The sequence below is a fragment of the Bemisia tabaci genome, chromosome 3 (genome assembly GCF_918797505.1).
Source record: "Bemisia tabaci chromosome 3, PGI_BMITA_v3".
In the NCBI taxonomy this organism is placed as follows: Eukaryota; Metazoa; Arthropoda; class Insecta; order Hemiptera; family Aleyrodidae; genus Bemisia; species Bemisia tabaci.
This window is the reverse complement of record NC_092795.1, coordinates 37,544,170-37,569,809: the sequence shown is the minus strand read 5'-3', so window position 1 is coordinate 37,569,809 and position 25,640 is coordinate 37,544,170. Positions and strand designations below refer to the sequence as shown.

At 38.4% G+C, this 25,640-nt stretch overlaps 1 protein-coding gene across 2 annotated transcripts; it reads left to right on the top strand.

The window, feature by feature from the left end:
* The first annotated feature begins 549 nt into the window (after window positions 1-549).
* LOC109032924 (maltase 2) lies at window positions 550-24,817 on the top strand. Of its 2 annotated transcripts, none has more exons than XM_072298314.1 (13): window positions 550-820; window positions 4,008-4,137; window positions 14,292-14,576; window positions 16,506-16,685; window positions 18,767-18,933; window positions 19,056-19,193; window positions 19,317-19,519; window positions 20,228-20,426; window positions 21,686-21,920; window positions 22,497-22,710; window positions 23,239-23,394; window positions 23,853-23,960; window positions 24,467-24,817. In XM_072298314.1, exons 2-13 carry the CDS (start codon window positions 4,014-4,016, stop codon window positions 24,558-24,560), a joined length of 2,103 nt encoding a protein of 700 aa, XP_072154415.1. In that variant the 5' UTR covers window positions 550-820; window positions 4,008-4,013; the 3' UTR covers window positions 24,561-24,817. The 2 variants fall into 2 exon arrangements, with proteins under 2 accessions (XP_072154415.1, XP_072154414.1); XM_072298313.1 differs by having other exon boundaries at window positions 554-820; window positions 23,853-23,963.
* The last annotated feature ends 823 nt before the right edge of the window (window positions 24,818-25,640 follow it).

Sequence of the window (25,640 nt, the reverse complement as noted above, 5' to 3'; positions counted from 1 at the left end):
AGTTTGTATTTTATAGATAGAAGTAAAATATAAAAATAAAATTAGAATGAGGCACCTTAAGAAGATCGTACGTAGCCGTTGCATTGACATTCAGTGTATTCAAGAAGCGCATTAGACCATGTCATTTAAATTTTAGGAGATTAATTTTACCACGAACAGGGTCTAAAACTGCTTGTGAGAAATCCTTATCGAGCGTGTAAGTGAAGGAGAATACATGGCATGGAAGCAAGGAGAGGTATAGAAAAGCCGCGTTAAAGCCTGACGTCATTCTTGGAGATTTTGAAATTCATGAAGGAACTTGTATTTTTTTTTTTTTTTTTTCTAAGACTGCGCGGTGCAAGTCAAGTGGAAAACCAGGCACAATAATTATGCAGGCAAAAATTTTGAATATAATAACCAAGCCACCAATTTTCAAGTAGAGCAAATGAATCGATGAAGGAAAAATCATATTTTGAGGCAGATTTTACATCACTGGCAATGTACGCCTTTACTAAAGTGGTTGCCTGTGTGTCCCATTTGAATCGCTTCATGTAGGTTAAAATTTTTAGTGAGGATTGACTGCTCGAAAAAAATCCTTTTTTCCTTCTTCTTCTCATTCTTCTTTTGCAATATGCTGTGCATTTCTCTTATGCTCCTTCCTTTTTTACTCTAACGGGTTAGATTTTAGTCACAGTCATTTTCAAGGGTTTGCTGAAGTTTTCTCTTCCACAGTGCCGTTGTAAAGTTCCTGTGCGCATTAAAGTCAACGTAGGCAGTGTGGGCACGGTCGAGGTAAAATGTGGAGCTCACCCTGACCGGGCGGATACCTCTATTTTCTCAGGTATGTCCCTTTTTATATTACTTTATTTCCTTTTCTCTATTCTCAATTAGCTAAGAATGTTGATATAGGTAGAATTTAATTCAACTCAATAAATAATACAATTTAAAAATTGACATTTTCTGCCATGTGGGTGTATAAAAGTATAGTAAAACAAAGGACGACGGACCGGTCTTATGGGAAAAGTGGGCCCGGTTAAATCGGCTGGCGTTTTGATATGTTGTAGGTCTTAACCTACTGATCAAAAGTGTCAATGGGCATTTCTCCCTGTCTCGAAGTTTTACCCCCCATTTTGGGGGTCAAAGTTGCCAATTCGGCGTATAATTGGCAGTTTTGACACCCGGGTTTATTGGTCGCCTATGAGATTCTTTGATGGTTTCTTGAGTCTTTTGTATCCTCTGAATAGGCTAGAGACCATCCGAACTCAAAAACTGACAATTTTGCCTTATGGGGAAGGGGGGGGGGGGTGTTCACGCCACCGATTTCAGAGTCGGCGAGCCTCATTAAACCGATTCTTTCGTCATGTTTTGGAGAATTTTTTATGCAAATGATGGCGACTGCATCTTGAAAGGTCGACTAAGATGCAGCTCAGAATATACCCCCGGGCGGGAGGGGGGGGGGGGGGGTGCGACGACGAACTTGAGCAGCGTAACTGGCTTGCGCGGGTCGGATCAAACCGATGCTTCTATTATATTTTGGAGAACTTTTTTTCAAATGACTCAGGCTGCTTCTTGAAAGGTCTACTAAGATGCAGCTCAAAATATACCGCCCCCCCCCCGGGGGGGGGGGGGGAGGCGAAATCTGGGCCGAAAAGCCGACCGAACTCGGGCAGCGAAAGTTGCCCGAGTTTGATTGTTGATCGGTTGATGAGTTGATTGGTTGATGAGATTGAGTTGATCGGTTTGATGCAACTCTCGCGAGTTGCATCAAACCGATGATTTTGTCATGTTTTGGAGTTTTTTTTCTATCCCAATGAAACAGACTGCATTTCGAAGTGTCGACTGAGATGGAGCACGGAATATGCTGTATGAGAAAGGAGGCTTCTCAATCCGCACCCTCCCTCGCAATAGGATCTCTCAGCATAGGTCAGTGTGGCACTGACACTAGTAGAGTGACACTTTTTAACGTGGCTAGGACGATTAAAACTTCATACCATTTAACGCATCATTCAATTTTCAGCATATCCTGATGCATTTCAGAATTTCGACGAGGGGAGGGGTTATTTGCTTTTGAAAAGAAAAAAAATTAAAAAGAAGAAGTACATGACCTTGTTTTTTTCCCTACCTAGATTTTCTGATTACGTAAAAAAATCTCAGCGAGCTCGCCTCACTTTCTGCACTGAGAGCTTCCAAGATTTGATCCATTACTTATGGAGCTCCAGTAGAAAGAATGAAAAACCCAGAACTCGTCAAATACCTTCAGAACTGATAGCATTGCATATATTGCCTTTTTGCGAATGCTTTGCTTTCTTCCTTGCCTTTCTTGACATTCTACAAAACTGTTTAATGCTCGATAATAATGTGCGATTTCATTTAAAAAATCACCTAGATGATATATTTCTGAAATCAACCGACGTTACATAGTCTCAGCCGTAGGTATCATCTGCACCATTAGCTTTCGCTTATAGAAATATTGGGCTCAGTCGGGAATGCGTGTCAGCTAAAACGACCCTCGGAATTATGTATGAGTGATGGTGGTGGTAAAAAATGCCACTATACTAGTGTCAATGCCACACTGACCTATGCTGAGAGATCCTATTGCGAGGGAGGGTGCGGATTGAGAAGCCTCCTTTCTCATACAGCATATTCCGTGCTCCATCTCAGTCGACACTTCGAAATGCAGTCTGTTTCATTGGGATAGAAAAAAAACTCCAAAACATGACAAAATCATCGGTTTGATGCAACTCGCGAGAGCTAGTTTCGCTGCCCGAGTTCGGTCGGCTTTTCGGCCCAGTTTTCGCCTATCCCCCCCCCCCCCCCGGGGGGGGCGGTATATTTTGAGCTGCATCTTAGTAGACCTTTCAAGAAGCAGCCTGAGTCATTTGAAAAAAAGTTCTCCAAAATATAATAGAAGCATCGGTTTGATCCGACCCGCGCAAGCCAGTTACGCTGCTCAAGTTCGGTCGTACCCCCCCCCCCCCCCTCCCGCCCGGGGGTATATTCTGAGCTGCATCTTAGTCGACCTTTCAAGATGCAGTCGCCATCATTTGCATAAAAAATTCTCCAAAACATGACGAAAGAATCGGTTTAATGAGGCTCGCCGACTCTGAAATCGGTGGCGTGAACACCCCCCCCCCCTTCCCCATAAGGCAAAATTGTCAGTTTTTGAGTTCGGATGGTCTCTAGCCTATTCAGAGGATACAAAAGACTCAAGAAACCATCAAAGAATCTCATAGGCGACCAATAAACCCGGGTGTCAAAACTGCCAATTATACGCCGAATTGGCAACTTTGACCCCCAAAATGGGGGGTAAAACTTCGAGACAGGGAGAAATGCCCATTGACACTTTTGATCAGTAGGTTAAGACCTACAACATATCAAAACGCCAGCCGATTTAACCGGGCCCACTTTTCCCATAAGACCGGTCCGTCGTCCTTTGAAAAACAATCCAAAAAAACTCATTTTATTTTTTAAATATTTTCTCTTTATCTTCTAGACTTTTCCTTGAAAGTAAATTCGGTTAAGAGAGCACTGAGCAAAAAAAAAAAAAATAGTTTTACCGAAATGTTTATACATCCCTTTATCACAAAAACTCGACATTATGATGCATGATTTTAGGAGAATAACATCAACAGCTCTGAAAAGAAGGGCACAGTTGGAACGAGTTCATCAAAAAGGAACCGACCCACATTTTCGAAGAATTGAGTCAAGAATGCTTTTGAGTTCCTCTGATTGTATATTTTCTCCTGTCAAAAACTCAAAGTCGAAAAAATACATTAGTTTGTGAAAAGAGGAGTTGAAGTTTACTCTCTACATTGAGTCTTATGGAGTAATACAAACCTCTTTTTCTCAGTTTCAACTTGATGTGGGTTGGTTCCTTTCTGATAAACTCGGTCCAGTTAGCATTGTGGTAAATTGATCCGATACCCAGCTTCTAATTTTCGTAAATAACTGTCTCTTACGTAAAACTTAAATGTGCGTCATCATATATGTGTATTACAATAAATTTGTGTTAATCTTTGTGCATTTAGACTTCGATGAGCATACTCAGTTGGTATTTGCAAGGATCGATGAAAGCCGCAAGTTATCAAAGGAGAAATGCATGTTTTGCTCATTACTATAATTTGGTTGGCGACGTGCACTTCGCAGTTTGCACAAGCGGTAAGTGATAACTAAAAATAGTTTTGACGAAAACCACATTAGCATGCAGTACATAGACACTCAATATAACGTCAATAAGTAATGCAAATCTGAACGAGTCGCAGAGCCCTGCCGAATAATAATACCGTTATGATGTACATATTGAAAGAGAGGAAAATAAGCGGTGCATAAACCATGGTGATGATAAGTATAAAAATCCTAAAAATTATATAAAAATCAAAAGTACTGTCGAGCCCTTTCATCAAATGAGATTCGGAAGATCGGGAGGCAGAATGTATGGTGGCTTTACCTGCATACGAAAACGAAGAAAAATTGGAATCTCTTCAAAGACAATCATAGGTACCGATGGTAAAACTTCCAAACCCCGTGCCTCAATAATTCCTGTGTCATAACATTTCAGCCACGTTTCTAACTTTTCCAGTGGAGGATATTTGACACTTTCAAACGTAATTTATAGTCGAGGATAAAGAATATTATACCTTCTCGAAGAATAAAATAATAGGTGAAAAGTAGGCTTGATACCTTCATTGTTTTATTCGAGGCCTTTCGATTCAACAGAATCATCCTCAGGCAGGACCTTTTATTATCACGTGTTGAAATGGTAAAATGAACTTTTTGAATCGAAAAGCCGCCTGGAAAAATCAAACGTGCAAAAGGTATGAAGCCTACTTTTCGCTTATTATTTTTTTATTTCACTTAGCGACACCGATAAGAGGCTTTCCAATTTTAAAAGAAGGTGGAGAATAATCGCAATAAATTTTATTTAATGGAGGTGATAAGTCGTGTTTTAATAAACTAAAGTGTGGCAGAGAATCTGCATCGTCGCTGATGAAATATTTTATTTGCTGATTTTATCGATAAAATGTATCTCACTTATCAAAGACCTTCATATGAATCATGAATGGAGTTCATGTCATGTCATCTCTCACTTAGTCTTCCCTGAGAAGCATGAGGTGAGAATCGCGTGACTAGCGTGAGATGAGAAACCGATTTCCAGGGAAAAAATGTTTAAATCTGCAGGTTTTCAAAAACGTTCATACAATTCTCTTGAGCCGCAATTAAATCTGAATCTTATTTTAAGTAAATAATTAAATTCGTATCTTTTCAAAGATAGGTACAACAAAATATCGCATTAGGTCGTTTAGAGAAAAAAAGCAATTAAAAATCACGCCTCATCCTCCTTCAGGCGAATATTAACAAATTCCCAAGTTAACTGTGTTCAACTAAGCACTGATATCATTGCTAAATGAGTCATTAGTTTATTCCTCGAAACGAACAACGTGAATGATGCCGAGACGACGCAAACACCGCAATACAAGAGTCAAGTCTCATCAAGATTGGTTGGAGAAAAGTGGTTCGAAAGTTTGTTCCCTCACATCACTCAATGTTAACTAGAAGTAAAGTTCATGATATTATTGTTTAAGTTATTACTGTTCAAGATATCTCTTTACACTGCGATGTTTTCTCTCGACTTTGAATTTTTGACGGGAGAAAATTTTGCAGTTATAGCTAGGCTAGATACAATCCTAACTCATTTTCCCCCGAAAAAAAGTTCATGCACACATGCATGTGTTCAACATATCGACGGTGAAAGTCGGCAATCACATAACTCGGTTTGCGACGTCGCAGACTTCCTGTCATACTTTATTTTTTAAACGGAAAACTACTCAACGGTAATTCTTTAAAACTGCCGTGATTTTTCTTCTATGTGCCAGGAAAATTCTGCAAAAACTTCAAGGAATCATGTCCATTTGTTCTCCTTTAAAAAAATAACATAGTTGCGGAGATTTTCAGACACCGCAAACGAGTTATGTGATTGCCGACTTGCACCGTCGATATGTAGCTTTTTAAATGTGGCTCGTGGTAGAGTGCCTTTCACAGACAATTCAATAAAAAACCTGAAAGGCCGTTGCCTCATTAAAGCCGTCAATTGTTTCAGTCAACCTTCATTTGGCACGCAGCGCGCCTGTCTGAAAACTGCATGACCTCTTATAAGCCTTTTAGCGCGAGCAAAGTTAGCTCATGGTCAACATGACCAACTCCAGGTCAATGTTACACTAATCAGAACGCCATTCTTTAGACTCGAATTCTGCCAGATCCCCCCCCCCCCCCCATATAACATATTTATTTTCAAGAAAAGTAATTTCTCTGAAGTCTCCAGAAATTTTAAATTGAATTTGCTGAAATGCATTTGCTTGAAAAATCAATAATACTGTTACGTTAGGAAGGACGCCATCATGAGTACTCAAAAATTGCCAGATTCTCCCTCCAACAAAATAAGTATTTTCAAAGAGCGTCATTTTCCGGAAAGTTTTGGCCAATTCTTAAGAATTTTGAACGGAAACTTCCGCTAAAAAGTGCAGAAAGAAGCTCTCGAGTTGACCAAAAACTTATATTCCAAAATTCAGTTGGCGGGTTTAATTAAATCAGCAGAATGTCTCTCCGCTTCAAATCCGGCTGTTGATGACGAGTTCTCACGGGACGGAAAAATTTGTCTGCTGAAAAAAATTCCACTCGGCCTCATTGCTGAAAATTTGAATGCCCTCTTCGGGGTGAGAAACCTTCGTGCCGACGGACAAAAAATACACTCTATTTCTACATTGATGCGTGCAGACTCGATAGCCTTTAACTTCATCCTTTTGATCTCTCATGCCTGCTATGTGCGCAAGCAATTTATTTGGAATGGGGTCGACACAAGTTCTGCTGAATGACGTCAAAGTTCGCACTTCGACCCCATATTCTTTATGAAGAACTAAGTACCTTATCGAGCGAAGTATGTTCGGGACAAAAAAATGACTTTTCGACAAAGAGAAAATTTTCAATCAGGCCCAAGCAGACCACTTTTTTGTGGCCTGTTTTTTCAACGCTTGGAAAAAAATGCATTGGAAGGACTCTTTCCCCAAAATGAACTACATCTATACGTTTCTCTTATTGTGTAGCTTTTGCGCGATAGTGAGGAGAAATGTGAAAATCACCGACAGTCTCGAAAGGTTCCACATCGATCGATATTAGTAGTTCAAAGTAAATGAATAGCACGGAAAACACCTAAAAAATTGAATTATTTTTTCTTTTATTTGACTTTCTCATACACTTGTACAGAGGCACTTGTTAATAAGTCTTTTAACAGTCTTTCTTTTTCCGAGTTGCGGGGATTCAGCCCCCTGACTCAACCTCAAACCGGGAGGACCAGGGGTCAAAATGGAATTATTTTTCCTTTTACCTGACTTTCTTCCTCTATCATTATTAATGGGGCTGAAACTAGTCTTCAACCGACATACGATGCGACGAATATTGACTGACGGCTTTTCGTCCATCTATCAATTTAATTGCCCTACGTCCGTTTATTGCCTTTCATTCCTCGCCAAGAAGTTATAACGTCTGTTCCGCAAAAATTTAAAATTACAGTTGCTCTTTAATTTTTTGGGGAAACAGTGAGAAATATACAGTGAAACCACTGCGATCCCTCCATTCACATTCCCAGGTGACTTAGGAGTGGTCGCATTATCAGCCAGAGTATGAAATGACATACAAAATTCACTTATAACTAATATGGCAATCCATCTAAACTTATGCATCCAAAGAGACCTGCATCGCAGAATAAAGCAAGAAGACGGATCCAACATAAATAAGTTGAAAAAGCGTGCCGAAAAACTGAAATGTTGGACACATACGATTTTCATGTCATTGATACTTGTATCAATTGGTATCTTTTGCTTTTGGAAGAATCTATGGATAGGAACGTTGGGTGTAAATTAATTTTAAAGATTCCGTCCAATTATCTTGATTTTAAGCTGATATGCGGCATTTGCGCACGTCCGCTATTTGCGGCGAACGGCCGCGCGTCAGCTTAAAATCAAGGAATTTCAGTGCGTTTTCATCATAATTTTGGGCTGGAACTAAATTTTTACGCTGAAAGATGAATTTTTCATTGGCTTAGAAATCTCGGTTTGGTATACTAAGGGTTATTAAGGAGGGATAAAGGGTGCCTAATATTCCGACCTTTAGTATGGACGGGTTGCGGGTCTCTCGTCGCTGAGCAAGAGAGAGTGTCGGGGGAGGGGTGGGGTCATCGCATGAGAGACTGATGCGTCGCTTTTTACGGATTTTAATGCAGAATAAAAAGTCTCAGGTTTCGTGCAATAGACTACAGAAGACTCGACAGCAGCGCATGACGCTCATTGACTAAAAAGTTGAGGACGGAGTTGGGAAAAAATATTCTAGATTCAAGTCGTTCTAACGTAGACAAGGTTTTTTGAAGTCTCTGTCAAATGAAATAATACGATTTTGACAAAAAATGTTCTGAATGGTTTCCATTGGCAAGCTCATTCGGTTTTTTGATAAATGACAATCCGGGCTTGAAAGTGTGGCGGTTGAAAGACAAAAAAAAAAAAAAAAAAAAAAACGAATCCGAGGAAAAATATATTTGGACCGCCCGTTGAAAAGCATTGTTCGATCGGTGTGCTGTACCATGGTACATCCGAATGATTTCAAAAAATGATCCCTACTGGCACGCTTAAACACTAAACGCGCACCAGCCTCTGCATTACAGAATGTATATCGATGATAAAACTCCCAATCTACCAATCTCGGTTTTTTTTCGGTTTTGATGTTGCTGCAGAAAAAAGGTGCGAAATATACTCTATCTTCCATAAAAATATTTCTGTCGAAAAAAATTATCTTCCATTAAAATATTTTAGTCGAAAAAAATACGAGTCACTTAAAAAGCAGAATTTTAAAAACGCATCTCACAGTCAATTCCATGCGCCTGTATTTAACGCCGCACGGTGGCGATAAGTGACGAGAAAAGTCAGACAAGATGTGGAATTTTTAAAAACTCAATTCCTCACTAATGTGAAACGGAAAAGTTTAAAAGTGGATTTGTTGATTGTATCGTAAATTTCCTTTATAACACCTCTTAAAAGATATGATGTGACGTAAGAAACATCAAAATATAGAGTTATAGTGAGGCAATTCATGTCCGATCTCCCCAACGATTCATTCCACTGTGTATACCGTGCGTCATCGTCAGTCACGCAGCACGTGCTCTCCAGTGGCGAATTGCGATGTATCGATTGTTATGCCATTTAAACCTGTGGTAAAGAATCGATTATTAAGGTGTTTGCTGCGAACACCTTATCTATCGATTCTTTTCCGTAGGATTAAATGGCATAACAATCGATATATCGTAATTCACGCCACGCCACTGGTGCTCTCCAAGGGGAGAATCGCGTGGAAATTTTAGAAATAGAACTTGAAAAAAGAAGTAAGAGCCTTCCAAGTTGAGAATATTGGTTTTTCATTCCCTGTTCATTTATTTTTTGCATGCAGGTATCCCAGGATGGGCCCTTTTTCCAAACGCACACTCGTAGAATCTACGCCAGATAAGTTTACGCACTTCTAGACTACGACAGAGGGTCTTCTGACGTCATCTTAACATGTAAAGTAATTGCAAGAAGCAGGATGACGCATTTTCTGTCGCAGTCTTAAAGTGCGTAAACTTTTTTGGCGTGTGCACTACCTACGCATTTCCCTATACCTATACGGCAGAATGAATTTTTCGGCATTGTTTTATGCATCGGTTCCCTACTAATCTGATAGATTTAAATAACTTGAAGCTAAATTTGAGTAGAGATTATGCCGAAAGTAATTTCCAAAATTCAGGCAGCTAAAGTAACTGGATTGGAATATCATGTCCGTAACTGAGGACATTTATAGGGAAGAGGATGACCTTCTATTATCAATGTTGCATTCATGCGTAAGTGCTTAATTGAAGAATACTGATGTTTGGGACTTCCGAAGGCTTGTTAATGATGATTTTCCTGAAGGAGCGGGTTTTTTCCATCTCTTCAGTTCCTCTGGTAAAAATTGGCAATAGAATCTGTGTTCCAAAATACCATAGACCTAAAGCCGGCTGTAAGATTTCCAATAGCTTCTGTAGCCGGCTGTGCAATTTCTTTTAGCCTTTTACAGCCGACGGCGACTGAGCAACAGCCAGACGATAAAGTTTATGCTAAACGTTACTAAATATGGATACTAGGACTTAGTTAGTTTTTGGACCACCACTCTCTCTTTGTGCCGTAGTATCTTGATTTATTTTGCGAGGAGTGTTCCGTATACTTTTGAAGGATGCCTGTCAATTTTAATATGTTGGAGCGCCTTCAATTTTTTATGATTCTGTGCAATACCTCTGGTGTGGAATAGTTGCTTCAGACGCGCGGCGGGCGGGCAGAGAGCGCGAAACGCGCATTAGCGCCTACAAACCTAACAGGGATACTTCACGCATTGCGCAATGCGTGAAGTATCCCTGTTAGATTTGTAGGCGCCAGTCGTCGCCGCTCCGCTTTGTGTTAGGCTCTAATATTTAATCTTGCGGAGTCAGCGTTTTTCAACTCATAATTTTGAAATGTTTGCACACTTTGTACGGATAATTCTCATTTTAATTGATGAAAAAAATATGTTTTAAAGGAAAATATAATGTGTGTTTAGTAAATATTAAGGTAGCTCCGTATCAATCTTATAATGATTTCCAAGGCACACGAATTTCTACACAATTTCTTATAGCCTTTTACAGCCATTGGCGATAAAGTGTAAAGCCCGGCGATAGGAACTATAGCCCGACCGTATACTTTTTTATAGCTTCGTATAGCCCGGCTATATGATTTTCAATAGCCTTCTTTAGTCGGCTATAAGAACTCCTATGGTATTTTGAAATGCAGTTCCTATTGCCAATTTTTACCAGGGTCTGCATGTGCTGGTATAGTCGATTGTGATTTTGTCAAGACATATCCAGGCATCAAAGGTACCTGCAACGTATACAATGTTTGATCCAAAATGGATCCAAATGCAAAAAAAAAAGTTTGAAAAAACTCATTTTAAAACCCGTTATCTCATAATTTAGTGCTGGTTTTTGAATACAAAAGCCTCTACCTCGGTTTTTCGATCATCTTTCTTGACAAATAAAAATATCATTCAAAATACTGATAGTCTTAAAAACATCTTATCCTCTTAGATATTCCTAAGAATTACTTCCCCTCTACTTTCTTGGACTAGAAAAGAAGACAGTTTTCTCTCTATTCTAAAAATACCGAGGTTTGCAATTTAGAAACGTATGGTTTGAGAGTTCCGCCATTGATCCATCATATTTCGCATGAAGCGTCTTCATAAAAGAATTCGGACGCCTGGAACTGAAAGTGCTGTTATGCCGCCTGCCCAAAAAGTACGTCATTAGGACGTGTGTGACTCTAGTGTCTGTAGTTCCATGACACAAAAGATTACCCTGATTTCAATGAAGAATCAAGTAATGGATTTCTTGTATCATAAAACTTTTTGCAATCAATCAAAATGTGGAACGCCACGTTAGGAGAATCATCAGGAAAGTGGCATGATGTGATGCATATTTCATTCTTCAATGATGAAAAATCTGTATTTGAAATATATATTAGTCTCATTTCCACCGCAGTTGCACTGGAAAAAAAAACAAGCAGAAAAATCCAACATGAATATGTTGGAAAAGCGTGCCGAATAACTAAAATGTTGGACACATACCTACTATTTTCACGTCTTTGTTATTTGCATTAATTGGTACTTTTTGCTAAATTTGGGAGAAAATATTGATTCATGAACGTTGAATGTAAATTGATTTTAAAGATTCCGTCCAATTATCTTGATTTTAAGCTGATATGCGGCATTTCGCACGACCGTGATTTGGGCGAACTGCCGTGCATCGAAATCGCGTTGAGTTAATCTCTTTGGATTTCGAACTGTAACTTCTCTCCTATTCGGCCGATTTTTACAAATGAGGTCTCTTTTTATTTGTACTTTAACGGAAAGGAAGGAAAAACTCGCTAAATAGACGGAAAACAATTTTTGTGAAAATTCGGTGGATCCTGGCGTCACGGTGAATGGTTAATCGGGCGTGGAAGATAATAGGTTCGACGAGGCGACCCTCTCCTCGCCGTCTTTTATTGCCTTGCTCGAAACCTGACACCCAAAGCTATATCGGGAGATAACTGCAGTGGTTTGAGTGGATTTCTGCAGGGGCCATGGTTAGTACATGGTATAAAGAGTCACGAGGCTCATCACAGATTGCACTTGCAGTGCAAGACGCTCATTGGCTAAACAGTTTTGGCGGGAAAGAAGGTTCTAGAGTTGAGTCCTCCGAGCGTAAGAAAGCTTCTATGAGGTTTTTGTCAAATGAAATAATACGGTTTTGACAGGAAAATGTTCTCAAAGGGTTCCCAATTAGCAGTTCATTCGGTTTTTTGGTAAGAGACCATCAGGGCTTGACAGTATAATGGTTCGAAGACAAGAAAACGGGTCCGAGGAAAAAAATATTTGGACGGCCCGTTGAATAGCATTGGTTGATCGGTGTGCTGTACTATGGTACATCCGAGTGATTTCAAAAAGCGAGCCCTACTGGCACGCTTAAAAATTTACGGGCTATATAGACATATCGTCCGTTTTGGGCTCAGAGGCCGAAAGATCCGAGTGCTAGAGCTGTAGCTTCCATTGCTCCGGGTGCTACGCCCGGAACTTTCGGCCTCTGAGCCCGGAACGCGGACGGTGCGTCCATAATATAACTCGTAAGTACGGTTTCCGAGGCCGGAGTTTTTTTTTTTTTTTTTTTTTTTTTTTTTTTTTTTGTGCTGGTTATGTCTCACGATGATCAGTGCCGGCGTGAAAACCCGAGTCAAACTCGTTATTCCAATGTTTCATCTTAAACGGCTTGAATTACTACTCATTTTTATCGGAAAAATTTCAAGGCTTACGAGGAAAATCCATCAGTTTCCTCTGAGGTGATTAAAGATGATTATAAAAAAATTGCTCGGAAGTATGCTTCCATACCTGCGTCACGTATTTTGAGCTGCGCCATATTCCTCGAATTACCTTGAGTTTTTTTAAAAATTCCAAGGAGGGTTCGATTAATCCTAATGAGCATTTTCCGTAAAAAAACAAGCAGTGAACGCACACGATAAAATTACTGCCTTTCCAATTACCGGTATTTTACAACGGTGCCACACTTTCGTTCGCGGTATTTCATAATTTCTTTTACATGTAATTACCTCACATTTGAAAATTATCGAAGTACTGTTAAGATACCGAGAACTGGAGTTCCGTTTAGCATTATTCGATACCGTGCTACAAAAACGAATAACATGATATGCAATATCAATATAATGACAGGGGAACTATTTTGAACGAGAGATATGGGAAAATATATCCGAGTCACTTTACAAACCGATCATCTCAATAAATATTAATTTTGTCCCCAATCAAGAACTCAAATTATGGTCAAGTAGAAAGAACAGCTCGGTCATGCACGGATATAGTTATGTGCGTTTGGTGTTCAATATCGACTGAAGTATCACTCGGTTTTTCATGCTAGATTTTTAGTTGGTATACCTAGAAAAATCAATTTTGATGATTAATCCACCTAATTGACGTCCCAATTGCCTTCATCACTGGTACTAATTTCAATACTTGTGTGGGCAACCTCTCATCCGACATTCTTAATTTACACATGTCCATACCACACTAAGTGCCTTGATATGAAATCGTGCGCAGTACTACTTTCCACCTTTAATATACCTTACAAATTCTTCCATTACGTTCCATACGGTCCCGTCTCGAGACCGGCAGGTCGTAACAAAGAATCCATTCCAGTTGCCCTCGACATACTTTGTAATAATTTTAATTATTATATATTATTTTAGTTTAAGTATTAATTTTAATTATTAGCCCCCAGTTATAGGGTGGCGACGGGGGTTTAAAATGAAATGAGGTAATGTCAACTCCCTGATGGATTGTGGGAGGACCGAGTTTTGTGGCGATTAGGCGTCCCAGAGCGCCAGAGAGCGCTATAAAAGCGACTCATATATATTTATATTATTTAAAATTATTTGAACCTATGTATCAAAAATTGATTTTAAAGAAACGGAATACCACGCAAAAATGAATTATGAAACGTTTTTACCATCAAGTGAGATACTGAGACGCAAACTTAGTTCAACTTTTTAACTAAACTCAAGCAACGTTCCTAAGAAATGTTACAACAGTGTCAAACCTTAGATTTCCGAAAAGCTTTCCGATTTTTTCCGGGGAGTAGCGTGTGTCGGTCTTTCGGGAAAGCTTTCCACCTAAAACTTTTTTCTCAGATCCAGCCGGGGCTCAAGGTGAGCTCATGTATAAAAGTTGCGTCAGCATGCGGTATCATTTGCAGTTTTATCATCGGAGCTTCGCACTCTTTGTGAAGGATAAAGCTGCGGAGCTAGGGCCCTCCACCATGGGCTCTTTTATCCTCTTACTGAGTGTTTTAGCGGCAATTTCTGGCGTGTTAACCTGGTTTCCAGAGAAAGCATGGTGGCAGCACGCGATTATCTACCAGTGCTATACGAAATCGTTTGCGGACTCTGATGGAGATGGCATCGGTGACTTGAAAGGTAACTGCCGTTTCAATAAGACAAAATTTACAAATTGCATTGGGGGTTTGGAGGGCACGGCGCATAAGTGCAGTTTTTGAACAAATTGAGATATTGATGATTTCAAGTAAAACTAATTTTGATGCATATTCTGTGAAAAATTCGCTCCCAAATTCCAATTTTTAAGCATCAAAAAGTCAGCTTGAACTTTCTTCCCGCCATATGTGGATCCATGTAATTTTTAAACTTTAAATACGTATTTCTTAAAATAGCAAAAACTACATTTATGCGCCTTGTTCTCCAAGCCCCTTATTTAGAATGATATTAATACGGGAAGTTTTTAGTTATATCAACTAGAAAAGAACAATTTCGTCGCTCCTCTGAAGTAAGGGCGTTTTTCGCTTTCTGCATGAACCCGAAAAAGCTTGGATTTATAGGGAAAACTAAGCTCACGTGGAAATTGAGATACGCCCTTACGTCAGAGAGGTGACAATATGAGAGGATCCAGCGGAAATGAATCTAAAAAAGAGAATAATAGGCTTAACTGGAGAGTTAAGGAGACGTAAGGAGAATTAAGGCTTCGATTAACTCAAAAGTTCAATCATCAGAATAATTATCTAACAAATTGTTGAAATCCACAACACAAAAATTGTGGCGTGCCTGGTGTATAAGTAGGAAACATAAGAAATTCATTGATGTTTAATGATGTATAGTCTTACCATTTTTTTAAATACATAGATGTAGGTAGTTCGGTTAGGTGCATGCAATATTTATTTGCACTTCACGCTCTATGGGGAAGTAAATACTCGATGAAAGTTGCGATTCGCGGTGGTTGCCTCGTTGGTAAAATACTCAATAAAAATTCTCGTTGAAGCAGTACGTCACTGCACCGAGACTACGTCATCATGGCATTAAAAACAACTAAAAAACGCAATTCACCCATGTTGTAACGGTGAATAATGACGCAAAACCTCTGTGTACGAAGGCACATAGCATTTCAAAATATTCCTCTGAATGAGAGTTGCTCATTTTAACTCATTTCATTTCAGAATATAACCTCAACATCATTTTACTAGAAAAACTAGATTTCTTCTCTGCACTTCTGCGTTTGAGAGATGATTGGACAATCTACATAGATCCGGAATCGAAAGTGAGCCCTCCTTAGGGAACTTTGAACGAAGAACATTTTTAACATATACGCAACGCTGAAAACATACGTGCAGTAACTCTGGAAAGTTCATCGTGGCTTACGATAAAAAACCGACGGGCGTAATTTTTCTAATATTCACGAATCGTTGAGATTCGTCCTAAATTATTTGTTTAGTAGTAACTTCTCTAAAATGTCTCTTAAAATTTATCTCCAAATTATCCTATTGCATGGTCACCGCGTCTGAATTTAGGCTGAAAGTAAAACTTCCTAGAGATTAAAAAGTCTAAGTTTTGGTCAACATTACAACATGTGATTGGCACGATTTGTGTCGCTGACATAAACTTCAGGTCAATATTAACGCAAAGTTGTAATGGACCAACTCAATTTCGTACCAGATCAACCAAAATAGTCTCTGATTTCAGAAAAATACTGGTTCCATTCCTGCAAAACCTCCAATCCGTACTTCTCAAATTACCTTGATTTACTAGCCCATGCTAAGGCATTTGATTTTCGAAATTTCTTATTTGATTCTTCGTTTCTCCTTCTTTGTAGCTATCTGTCCCTTTCTCCCCACTCCTCCTGTCCTCCTCTCTTCTTCTGCGTTTTGATTGTTTTGACCCAAAGAAATGAGGAGCATGCCACAAGTCTTTTCCGTCGCGGGTTCACTACAAATCCTTGCTTGAAAGTCGTTTAAAGTTGAATTTTTGGATTTCCTTTTCTTAAATATGCGCAAGTAATACATATTACTCAATTAAGTCACACACACTCAGAAATAACACAAATATACATTCTTGCTTTAGGTCTCATGGCGAAAAAGGACTACTTGAAGGAACTGGGAGTAAATGCTGTGTGGCTAAATCCAATATACCCGTCCTCCGGGGTGGACAACGGTTACGATGTCACCGATTTCACGGGCATTGACAAAGTCTATGGAACAATGAAGGATTTCGAAATTATGGTCAAAACATTCGCAGAATCTGGTAAGCCACAATCCGTATCAATTCTCAATAACATATGGACATGGCTGCTTTAATTGAAATACCTAATCAACTGTATTTGCAACAACCCTTTCACACACACCGTCACTATGTGCACTGTCATTTAACGTACGACCCTTATACTGCATGTGTTGGATATTAGATGTATAGACTACATGCGCATTATATGCATGTTTTATAAAATGAACGTGGGTTGATGTCATATTACTCATACTTAGGTACTTATTACATCCATGCGATCAGATATTTACTGAAGACTCGTGGTAAATGCCTTCCATTGATAGGATATGCATCAATGCAAGTCAAGCGTATAGTGCGGACTCGTTTAAAGTAAAGCATGTGTCATAAAACTTAGCAGATGTCAACGATAAACCTCCATTGATGACAATTAGATTGCATTTCGAGTGAATATTTGGCTGTTATTTATCTCAAATACTCTCGCTAGACACCATCTACTTAACTAAATCGATTTCCAAAATCCTCTTCCTGCATATAGATGTATTTTTTCTATGTTTATTTGATTCGTTCGTAAGATTGCTCGAGAATTCTGTGTCAACCGAACAAAGTGAGAAAAAAACGCTTATTTCATAGCTTTTGGGGTAAAAATAGGGTAACAATGGCGTAGGGTCAAGATAGAGAGCAAAAAAGATAGGTTACCATTTTTCGGAACGAGAGTGACATGGTTGTAAAGAGGCAATGCTGCAGGGCCGGATTAAGGGGGTGGTCACATGGGCCGCGGCCCATGGCGGCAAATTTTGCATTTTTTTTTTAAATGCAGGTATAAGAAAAATCGGATTCAGAAAAAAAAATTACAAATGGTCTTTTGGTGACACAAGAGACAGCACACCTTTAATTAGTCGAGTTTAGAGAGAAACCAAACACGCAATTTGGCATGGAGCGGCGCAGCGCAGAGAGCAATGGTGATGAGGACTTGAGATAAAAAGGAGAGGCCCTCAGCTCGGCGCACGGTGAATCAAGTCAATGAGAGAGGTTGGACCAAATTTGGAAACTTTAAACGCTTATGACTCCGTTTATACAAGAATCTGATGTTCTGTAAGTGGTTCCATTGGTTTTCTCGTGAAATTTTCTTCCAGTATTACCCCTTGAACTTTAAAATGTGACGAAATAAACATCAACATTTGCAGTTTTTGTCAAAAATTTCATGTCCGACCTCTCTGATTGACTTAATCCACTGTGCGGCGGTCGGCATGTAACACATATTAGCGCCTACAAGACTGCATGAATACTTCCAGCATTACGTCAAACACAGTGCGTTCAGTGGCGGTCGGCGTGAAACGCATAGCGCCAAACACAGTGCGGTCAGCGAGGCGCGGCGGCGGAAGTTAAAATTATTAAACCACATTATTATGTTTGCTCTTGCATAATTTTTACGTTCATTTCTTACAAATAGAAGGCCTTGTTCACACAGAGATAGGTTTACGGAACTTAACTTTCACGTAAAGTTCCGTGAATTTTTGCCAGTAGCGCTTACAAGGCTTTCGCAAAAAATGTGCCCAACACGAGTAAACGCGTCTTATGCACCCCTCCCCTCCCCCTCCTGCACGTTCTCTTAGTGAATGTGGTTCACTTAGTTCTAAACGAATGAGAAGGGGACAGCAAAATACAGGCGGCCCATGGGCGGCAAGTAGGTAAATCCGGCCCTGTCATGAAATCATATGACATTAGTCAACTATGTTTTGGATGAAACCGTTTACTTGATTCGTATCGCATACATTTTAACAAATTTCATTATTTTTCTTATTTAGTATTTTAATTTTTTTCTTATACATTTCATTATCATATTTTTTTAATCTCTTGTTTTAAAACATCTCCTCTCACTTGTGGTTTATACCAATTTTTTAGAAACACTCGCCCGTTTTATGGCGGTCAATCCCCCTGTTAATCGTTTTGTAATTTAAAGCTTGAATGAAGGAAAGAATAAGAAATAACATTTTTAGTTAAAATAGTACAAATTAATATTTAAGTGGAAAATTTTTAATCAAATCAATTCATCAATCATTCAATCTTAAGTACTACTTCCAATTTTGCATCTCTTTTCACAGACATGAAGGTGATCATGGATTTTGTTCCAAATCATACGAGCAAAGATCATGAATGGTTCAAAAAATCTGTCTTGAAAGAGGCTCCCTACGATGATTTTTACGTCTGGAAAGATGGGAAAGAAAATAAAGAAAATAAAGACGGAAAGCCGGCACCACCAAATGATTGGGTATGACCTACATTTAATCTAATTTTAAAAATTATATTATAGTCACCAACTATTATATATATCTATGCATTCTTTAATTCAACCATAAACCACACATTCCTGATCTTTATGTAAATTTTCAGGAGTCAATTTTCGCGCCTGGCGTGCCTGGGTCTGCTTGGAAGTGGAATGAGCAAAGGAAACAATTTTACTACCACGCTTTTATGGATGATCAGCCCGATCTTAATCTGCGGAATCCAAACGTCACGAATGCGTTAAAGGTATGTGAAGTAACCTATTTTAAGATGTTCAAAGAATATGAGCTTTTCATCTCAATTGCTTTCTTACACTTAATGCAAATTAATTTTTTAACTAAAATTACATGATATATTCATAATTCGCAGGAAGTGCTCAAGTTCTGGGTTCAAAAAGGAGTGAAAGGCTTCCGATTGGACGCTGTTCTTCATTTGTTTGAGGACGAGTCATACCAGGATAATAAAGAGGAGAGCCATAAGTACACTCAAAACCAACCTGAAACGTACGATTGGATCAAGGATTTACGTGCTTTTCTCACTCAGCTCGGAGGAGAGGATCCAAACAGTGAAATGTAAGTCATGGATGTCAATAACTTTGCAGAGGGAAAACGACTAAATAAGAGTGCTTCGTTTGAAATCAAAATTAAAATTTCAATCAAGAGAACACAAATATAATCTACAAATTTTATTTGTAACTTATCCAAGTAATATCATAGAGTATAAAGTTTCCCAAAAGATTTTTCTCGGTTCTAGTGGACGTTTTTTGTGGTTGTTTTATAGACAGTTCCATTTTACATTTTCGCCTCTTTCTTTTAATGCAGTTCTCAGTGAGTGAAAGGTTTGAGTATGACCATTTTCAATATTTCGAGAAAACAAATTACAAGATTTAAAACTGCATTGAGGCCCATGACGCGTAAAAATTTGATTGATAAGCTGAATCGCATCTTTACAGTTTAATAGCAAATTTCACTTTAAAGTGAGATTGGTTGAAAATATTTTTAAAATCATTGTTATTTAAAAATTATTATTATAAAAATTATTAAAAATTATTATGTATTTTTGTACTTATGCGTACCCTCATAATTTTAAATCGTCCTCTGACAACAAAAAGCGTCCTCCAAGGGCGGATATTGATAGGATGTTTTATTTTTACTAGGAATATAGCTCCTTCATTTTTCGACAACTTAAATTCCTATACGCATTGACTATACGACATAGGAAAACTTAATTGCAAAAATGCGAACTTTAAATTGCAATTGAATTCTGATATCATTTTCCAGATTTTTGACGACCGAAGGTTACACCAATCACGAGGACACTATGCGTTACTATGGTTCAGTGTTTGAGCCGGGCGCACACTTCCCCTTCAACTTCCGGTTCCTTACGGATCTAAATGACAAGACTGATGCACCGTCTCTCCACAGAAACATTGTTGAATACCTAGCCAACTTGAAGAGGTACCAATTCCCGAACTGGGTGGTAAGTGTTCATGAGGAGTTTCTCGACAGTGATTGTGTCGCTTGAATTTTTAATATACCATGTATTTGGTGAGAAAAAATTGCAAGAAATCGTATCCAAATGGGGACTTGGCTAAAAATTAATCGAGGGTCTCATTAAGTCTTCATCCTTTTTCTCTGTGAGACTCAGGGCGCTGCAAAGACAACCTAGGTTGTTCCCGTCTTAAAGATCTGCTAAAACTATAGTCATGTTGGTTTCAAGTTGAGATTATATTGTTACCAACATGGATAGTTATGAAACATGCATGGGTCAATATGTTGTCCATGTGAGGAACATGGTATGCACTAAAAATTAGATGGTGAAAGACACTGTCATGAAATCAACAAGTTACAGATTTGTTTTTTTCACAAAATGGTGTCAACATGTCGTAAAAACGATATTGTTAACGGGATTGCATCAATATGCTCACATGCGTGTATCTAAGTAGGTTTTGAGGTCAAAATGATATTACGTTTGCGTGAAGTTGAAATCTCCATTGTCATAATATCAATTCTGTAACATTATGGCGCAACGCGTGATTATGGCAAGTAGGTTTCTCCTTGTCTAAAACTGTTCCGGTTTTATAAACATTGTGGATTATATCTGTTAATTACAAACTTATGAGTCCTACACGATAAACGGAGCGCATAGTTACTAAACTAAGTGATACAATTATTTTAACTCCCGAGTGACTAAAATTGCATAACCACTGATTTGAAGGAAAACTGAGTTTCCTCATCTGTTACTTACGAAAACGTTACTTTGAGATACTAGAGCATGTGATACATTTAAGTTGCCGCCTTTATAGCTCGAATTGCACAATCTTGACAGTGAAGAAAAACTGTTAAAAGCCACGGGGACTTAGGGGGTGTCCAGAATTTGATTATTTTATTTACAATGATAATCATAGAACTACTGCGCAAATTGTGCACAAGAAAATTCCTCAATTCCTAAATTCAATAATTATTGGAGAAATTGTGTAACAGACTAATCTTATCCGTTAAATCACATGCCTTTAATTGCCTTTAAATGCCACGCATGTATTTTTCTCTGATTTCTCAGGTTTGAAAAAATTGTAAGGAGAATCCCGTACTTAGGTCTTTAAGCTTGTCAAGCAATAGATCACACTTTCTAAAGCAAAGTTTCCATTGGAATAAGAGCACTTGCATCTTATTTTCTGGGCATTATATGCTACGTATGATCGCTATCTATATGTTACAAATTCTTAATTCACTTTTCAGTCGGGTAATCATGACTGGCCGCGCATTCCATCCCGCATGGGTGGGAGAGGAGCTGTGGATCAGCTACACATGCTGAGCATAATGTTGCCAGGAACTGTGACTGTGTATTATGGTGATGAAATTGGTATGGACAGCTACTGGAACATGGACAAGGATGATTGCTCTGAAATACTCCGTAATGACTATCGTACTCCACACCGCACCCCCTTCCAATGGAACATCGAGAAGAACGCTGGTTAGTGGTCCTACACCCCCCCTCCCCCCATCCTCGAAAAATGAAATACCGAAATTTATACATCTAAAAGTTAAAAACTACTGATCATTATTATTAGTTTTATCAGTTAGCTTTCTTGGTTGAGTCCATATAATCTGTCTCATTTGGGTCAAAAATGCCAAAAAGTGTGTTACGTCGTAATTTAGGGACGGCCCTGGAGGTGAAAATTCGTCTCATTATATATAAACACATGATGACAGATTACTTTCATAATAAATAAAAATTGACTTCGTTTTAATGGTGGGACTTGTGAACATTCATCTTGGCGCCCAATGCTGCAAAATTCACACCTGAATATATTTCTACGTGGAGAACCAATCGTCATTACTTTGAATTTTTACGAGTCTTCATAAATATACTCTCTAAAAAATCTTGTAAGAAAATATCGGTTATACTTTTTGAATGAAAAAAGCCAGGACGGATACAATACAATAAAAACATGTTCACTTGTTTAGTTTCAGTACCTACATGGAACCACGCAATGCAAAAGCCAATCAAATCGTATAACGTAATATTCGTCTGCTTCTTTGTCCTCAGGGTTTACCACTAATGACAAACCTTGGCTCCCAGTCAATGTGAATTACTATTTGATAAACGTGGATACACAGACTAAGAATCAGAACTCCTGCTACAGGGTGCCAAATCATTTGAAGAACTTCAAGGAGCTAGCAAAGTTGAAAAAAACGGAGGCGATTGTGGACGGGAAATTCAGCTCTTACGTAATCAACGATCAAGTTTACGCCTTCACCAGGTAAGCCATATGTGTAAACAAATCTGACTGCATGGGTCTATTATACCGGCAAAACATCAAAGGAATGTTTATGAATTTGAATGAAATGAATTGAGTGTAATGAAACGTGCTCCTCATTATTGCTTACCTCGATCACTTCATTTTAATTAAAAAACTGTTTGGTTAGTTATTTTAGCCACTTCTGTTCTTTACATCACTAATGGTGTGATACTAGCAAAATAGTAGCAACAGGAAAAATAGTAGGAGCCCTCATTACGTAATTTGCATAAATTCATGCAATAAAAATACGAAAAAAAAAAAAAAAAATTCTCCCTAAGAATAGAACCAGAAATAGAAGAAGGGTAATCGAATTTGTCAACATGACAACAAGTTATTTCATAATGTATGAATACGGTATTGGATTAGTTACATAGTTCTTCATTGATGTAACAATACAAGTTTCAAAAATTATCTAGAGTCTAATTTTCAACTTGCATCTAAAAATTGTTTTTAATTTTTTTAATTTATTTTTTTACTTGTGTTTTTCAGGTCCGATAAAAATACCATCTATCTTGTGCTCTTAAATTTGAGCAAAAAATTCAGTAAACCCTTTGACATTACGAAGAAAATACCAGAAATAGGTAGGAAGCAAGCGCGGTATGCTATAGCTCGCAGTGTCAATATTCTAGAGGAATGTCCTTATGGGTGAGTAAATTGTCTCAAAATTCACATTCATGACTTGAACTCATATTTATGAGTTTGTCCAAATACTTTGAAAATGTATTTTCAACCAATTAAAAACTTGAAAAATAAAAAATACAAGTTCCCATTCAACGGCAAGGCAAGTGCCGTCAAGCCCAAAATGCACTTACGCCGCAGTAAATGCGCAGACTAAAACTGTCCCTCCTTCTTGCCGACAACCCCACAGAAAAAATCCTGTCACTTGCGGCAAGTTTTTTATCGTATTTTTTTTTTTCCTCCAAGAAGTTTCGTCAAAAAAACGAACCAGTTTTACTTGAATCGCTTTTGAAGTATATGAGACTGCATTACTCATGAGATATAGAGACTCTTTTTTCTGAAATCTGGATTGAAAGAGATCAAAAATTCAATAAATTTAAAAGTCTTCTACTGCCACCTCTAATTTCCTTGTTTCATATTTTCAGTGACGCTTGTGCGGATAAAATCTTCTCAGGAACATGGAACATGCCACCAAAGTCAGGAATTGTCATACCATTCGGCAGAGTGCAACAACAATCGCTATACGGCGAAAGGTTGTAAGTCTAAATTTCATTATTTAATGCCCAGCGGTATCTTGCTTTCCAACTTTTACTTCCTCATTTGCACAACAGTAAGACAATTTTACACACCTATCCTCGTAGAATGGATAATGTTTTAACAGTTTCATTGTCAATTTTTTCCAGTCAATAATAAAATATTCATAGGGAAGAGGCTAGGAATTATTGGTCAATAGGTGCAAATAGGTGGAGAAGCACCAAACTACGTCTCTCAATTTGGAACGTTGCAAATATCCTATAAAATTAGCAGGTTATAACGGTGAATTTGCAGGAACGCGTATCTTGCTGGCGGTGTTTCATTATGTCCACTCCTTTTTTATTTTATCAAAATGTAGCAAACCAACGCTGTTGTTTGAAATTTTCCAAGGGCTAGTTTTCACTCGCAGAAAAAAAATCGGGAGAAAAATCAGGGCTTGGTTCCTTTCTGTTAAACTCGGTCCATTTGCAAAAATATTTAATTAATGGCCACGGTATCTTTGCAGGTTCAGCAGAGGCCTTCAAGAAGACCCTAGCAAATGCGAGCCATACTGGATGGCAGACCGGGTTGGTAACAATCCGGTGAAAAGGTTCTGTTAATTTTGTGGATAAATAAGAGGGAGGCTGAACAATCGCAAAATTTCTCAAATTTCTGGAACAATTGTTTTTCACCTCTAGAATGCCTGCAAATAGTCAGTTGATGCAATGGAGCAGCATTTTTGACGTCCTCAAGAGTGCAGCAAACCTCACACATGACCTCACATAAGCTGATTTACCAACTTAAAAATCCCACCGTTTCGTATGAAATTATTACACAATTTACAATTATATAAATTTTAAAATGGCAATACACAAAATTCGCATTTTTTATCACCCTTCGAAGAGACTTTATTGAATTCACTGCCATGGCACATGCTAAATTTTTGCGAAAATTATTTAAAATCGTCTACATCATTCAACTATATAGCAGTAAAAAAACTCTAATATCCAACGTAATTTGAGTTGAGTTTATTTCTTTCAACTGAACGATGACTCTATGCATGGATCTATACAAAATAAAAAAAAACACAATGAAAGCCTTACAGAAAAATTATAATTTATTCACTTTATAAAGTGGATATTCTGAAGAGTTAGAACGTTTGTTCACTTGCTCGTTGCATCCACATAATTAGACTTCGGTATAAATTTGAATGATATAATCAAGAAAAGAACATCACAAAATGTAAGGAAATATCATGGGTGGCGGTAGCCACCTCCGGACAAAGTCTAAACTCGACAACACTGGAAAGCCTCCAAACGAAAAAGGTGGCAGCCAACCATAGACACACGTAACTCCCTTATTCTGAAAATTGATTCGGTTGGAACTCGACTGCAGCCCAAACGATGGCACGGATTCCTACGATCTTGGTGTCGATCTTGGTGTCTACGGACGCATCTCAATTAGGACTACAAAGTGGAAGAGTTTCATTAAGATCCATTGAGTTTTCAAAAAGTTATAAGCACTTAAAGGCCCAAAATGACAAATATTTTTTGTAACATGGGCCGTTTAGTAGCGGGAAACCGACATGATCACCTTTCACAACAGATTTCTTGCTTACGCGGCCACAGATTCTAATGAAACCTACAAAGGATCATGCTTGAAGATATGAGGATTTCATTTCTACCACATTTAATAGGGTT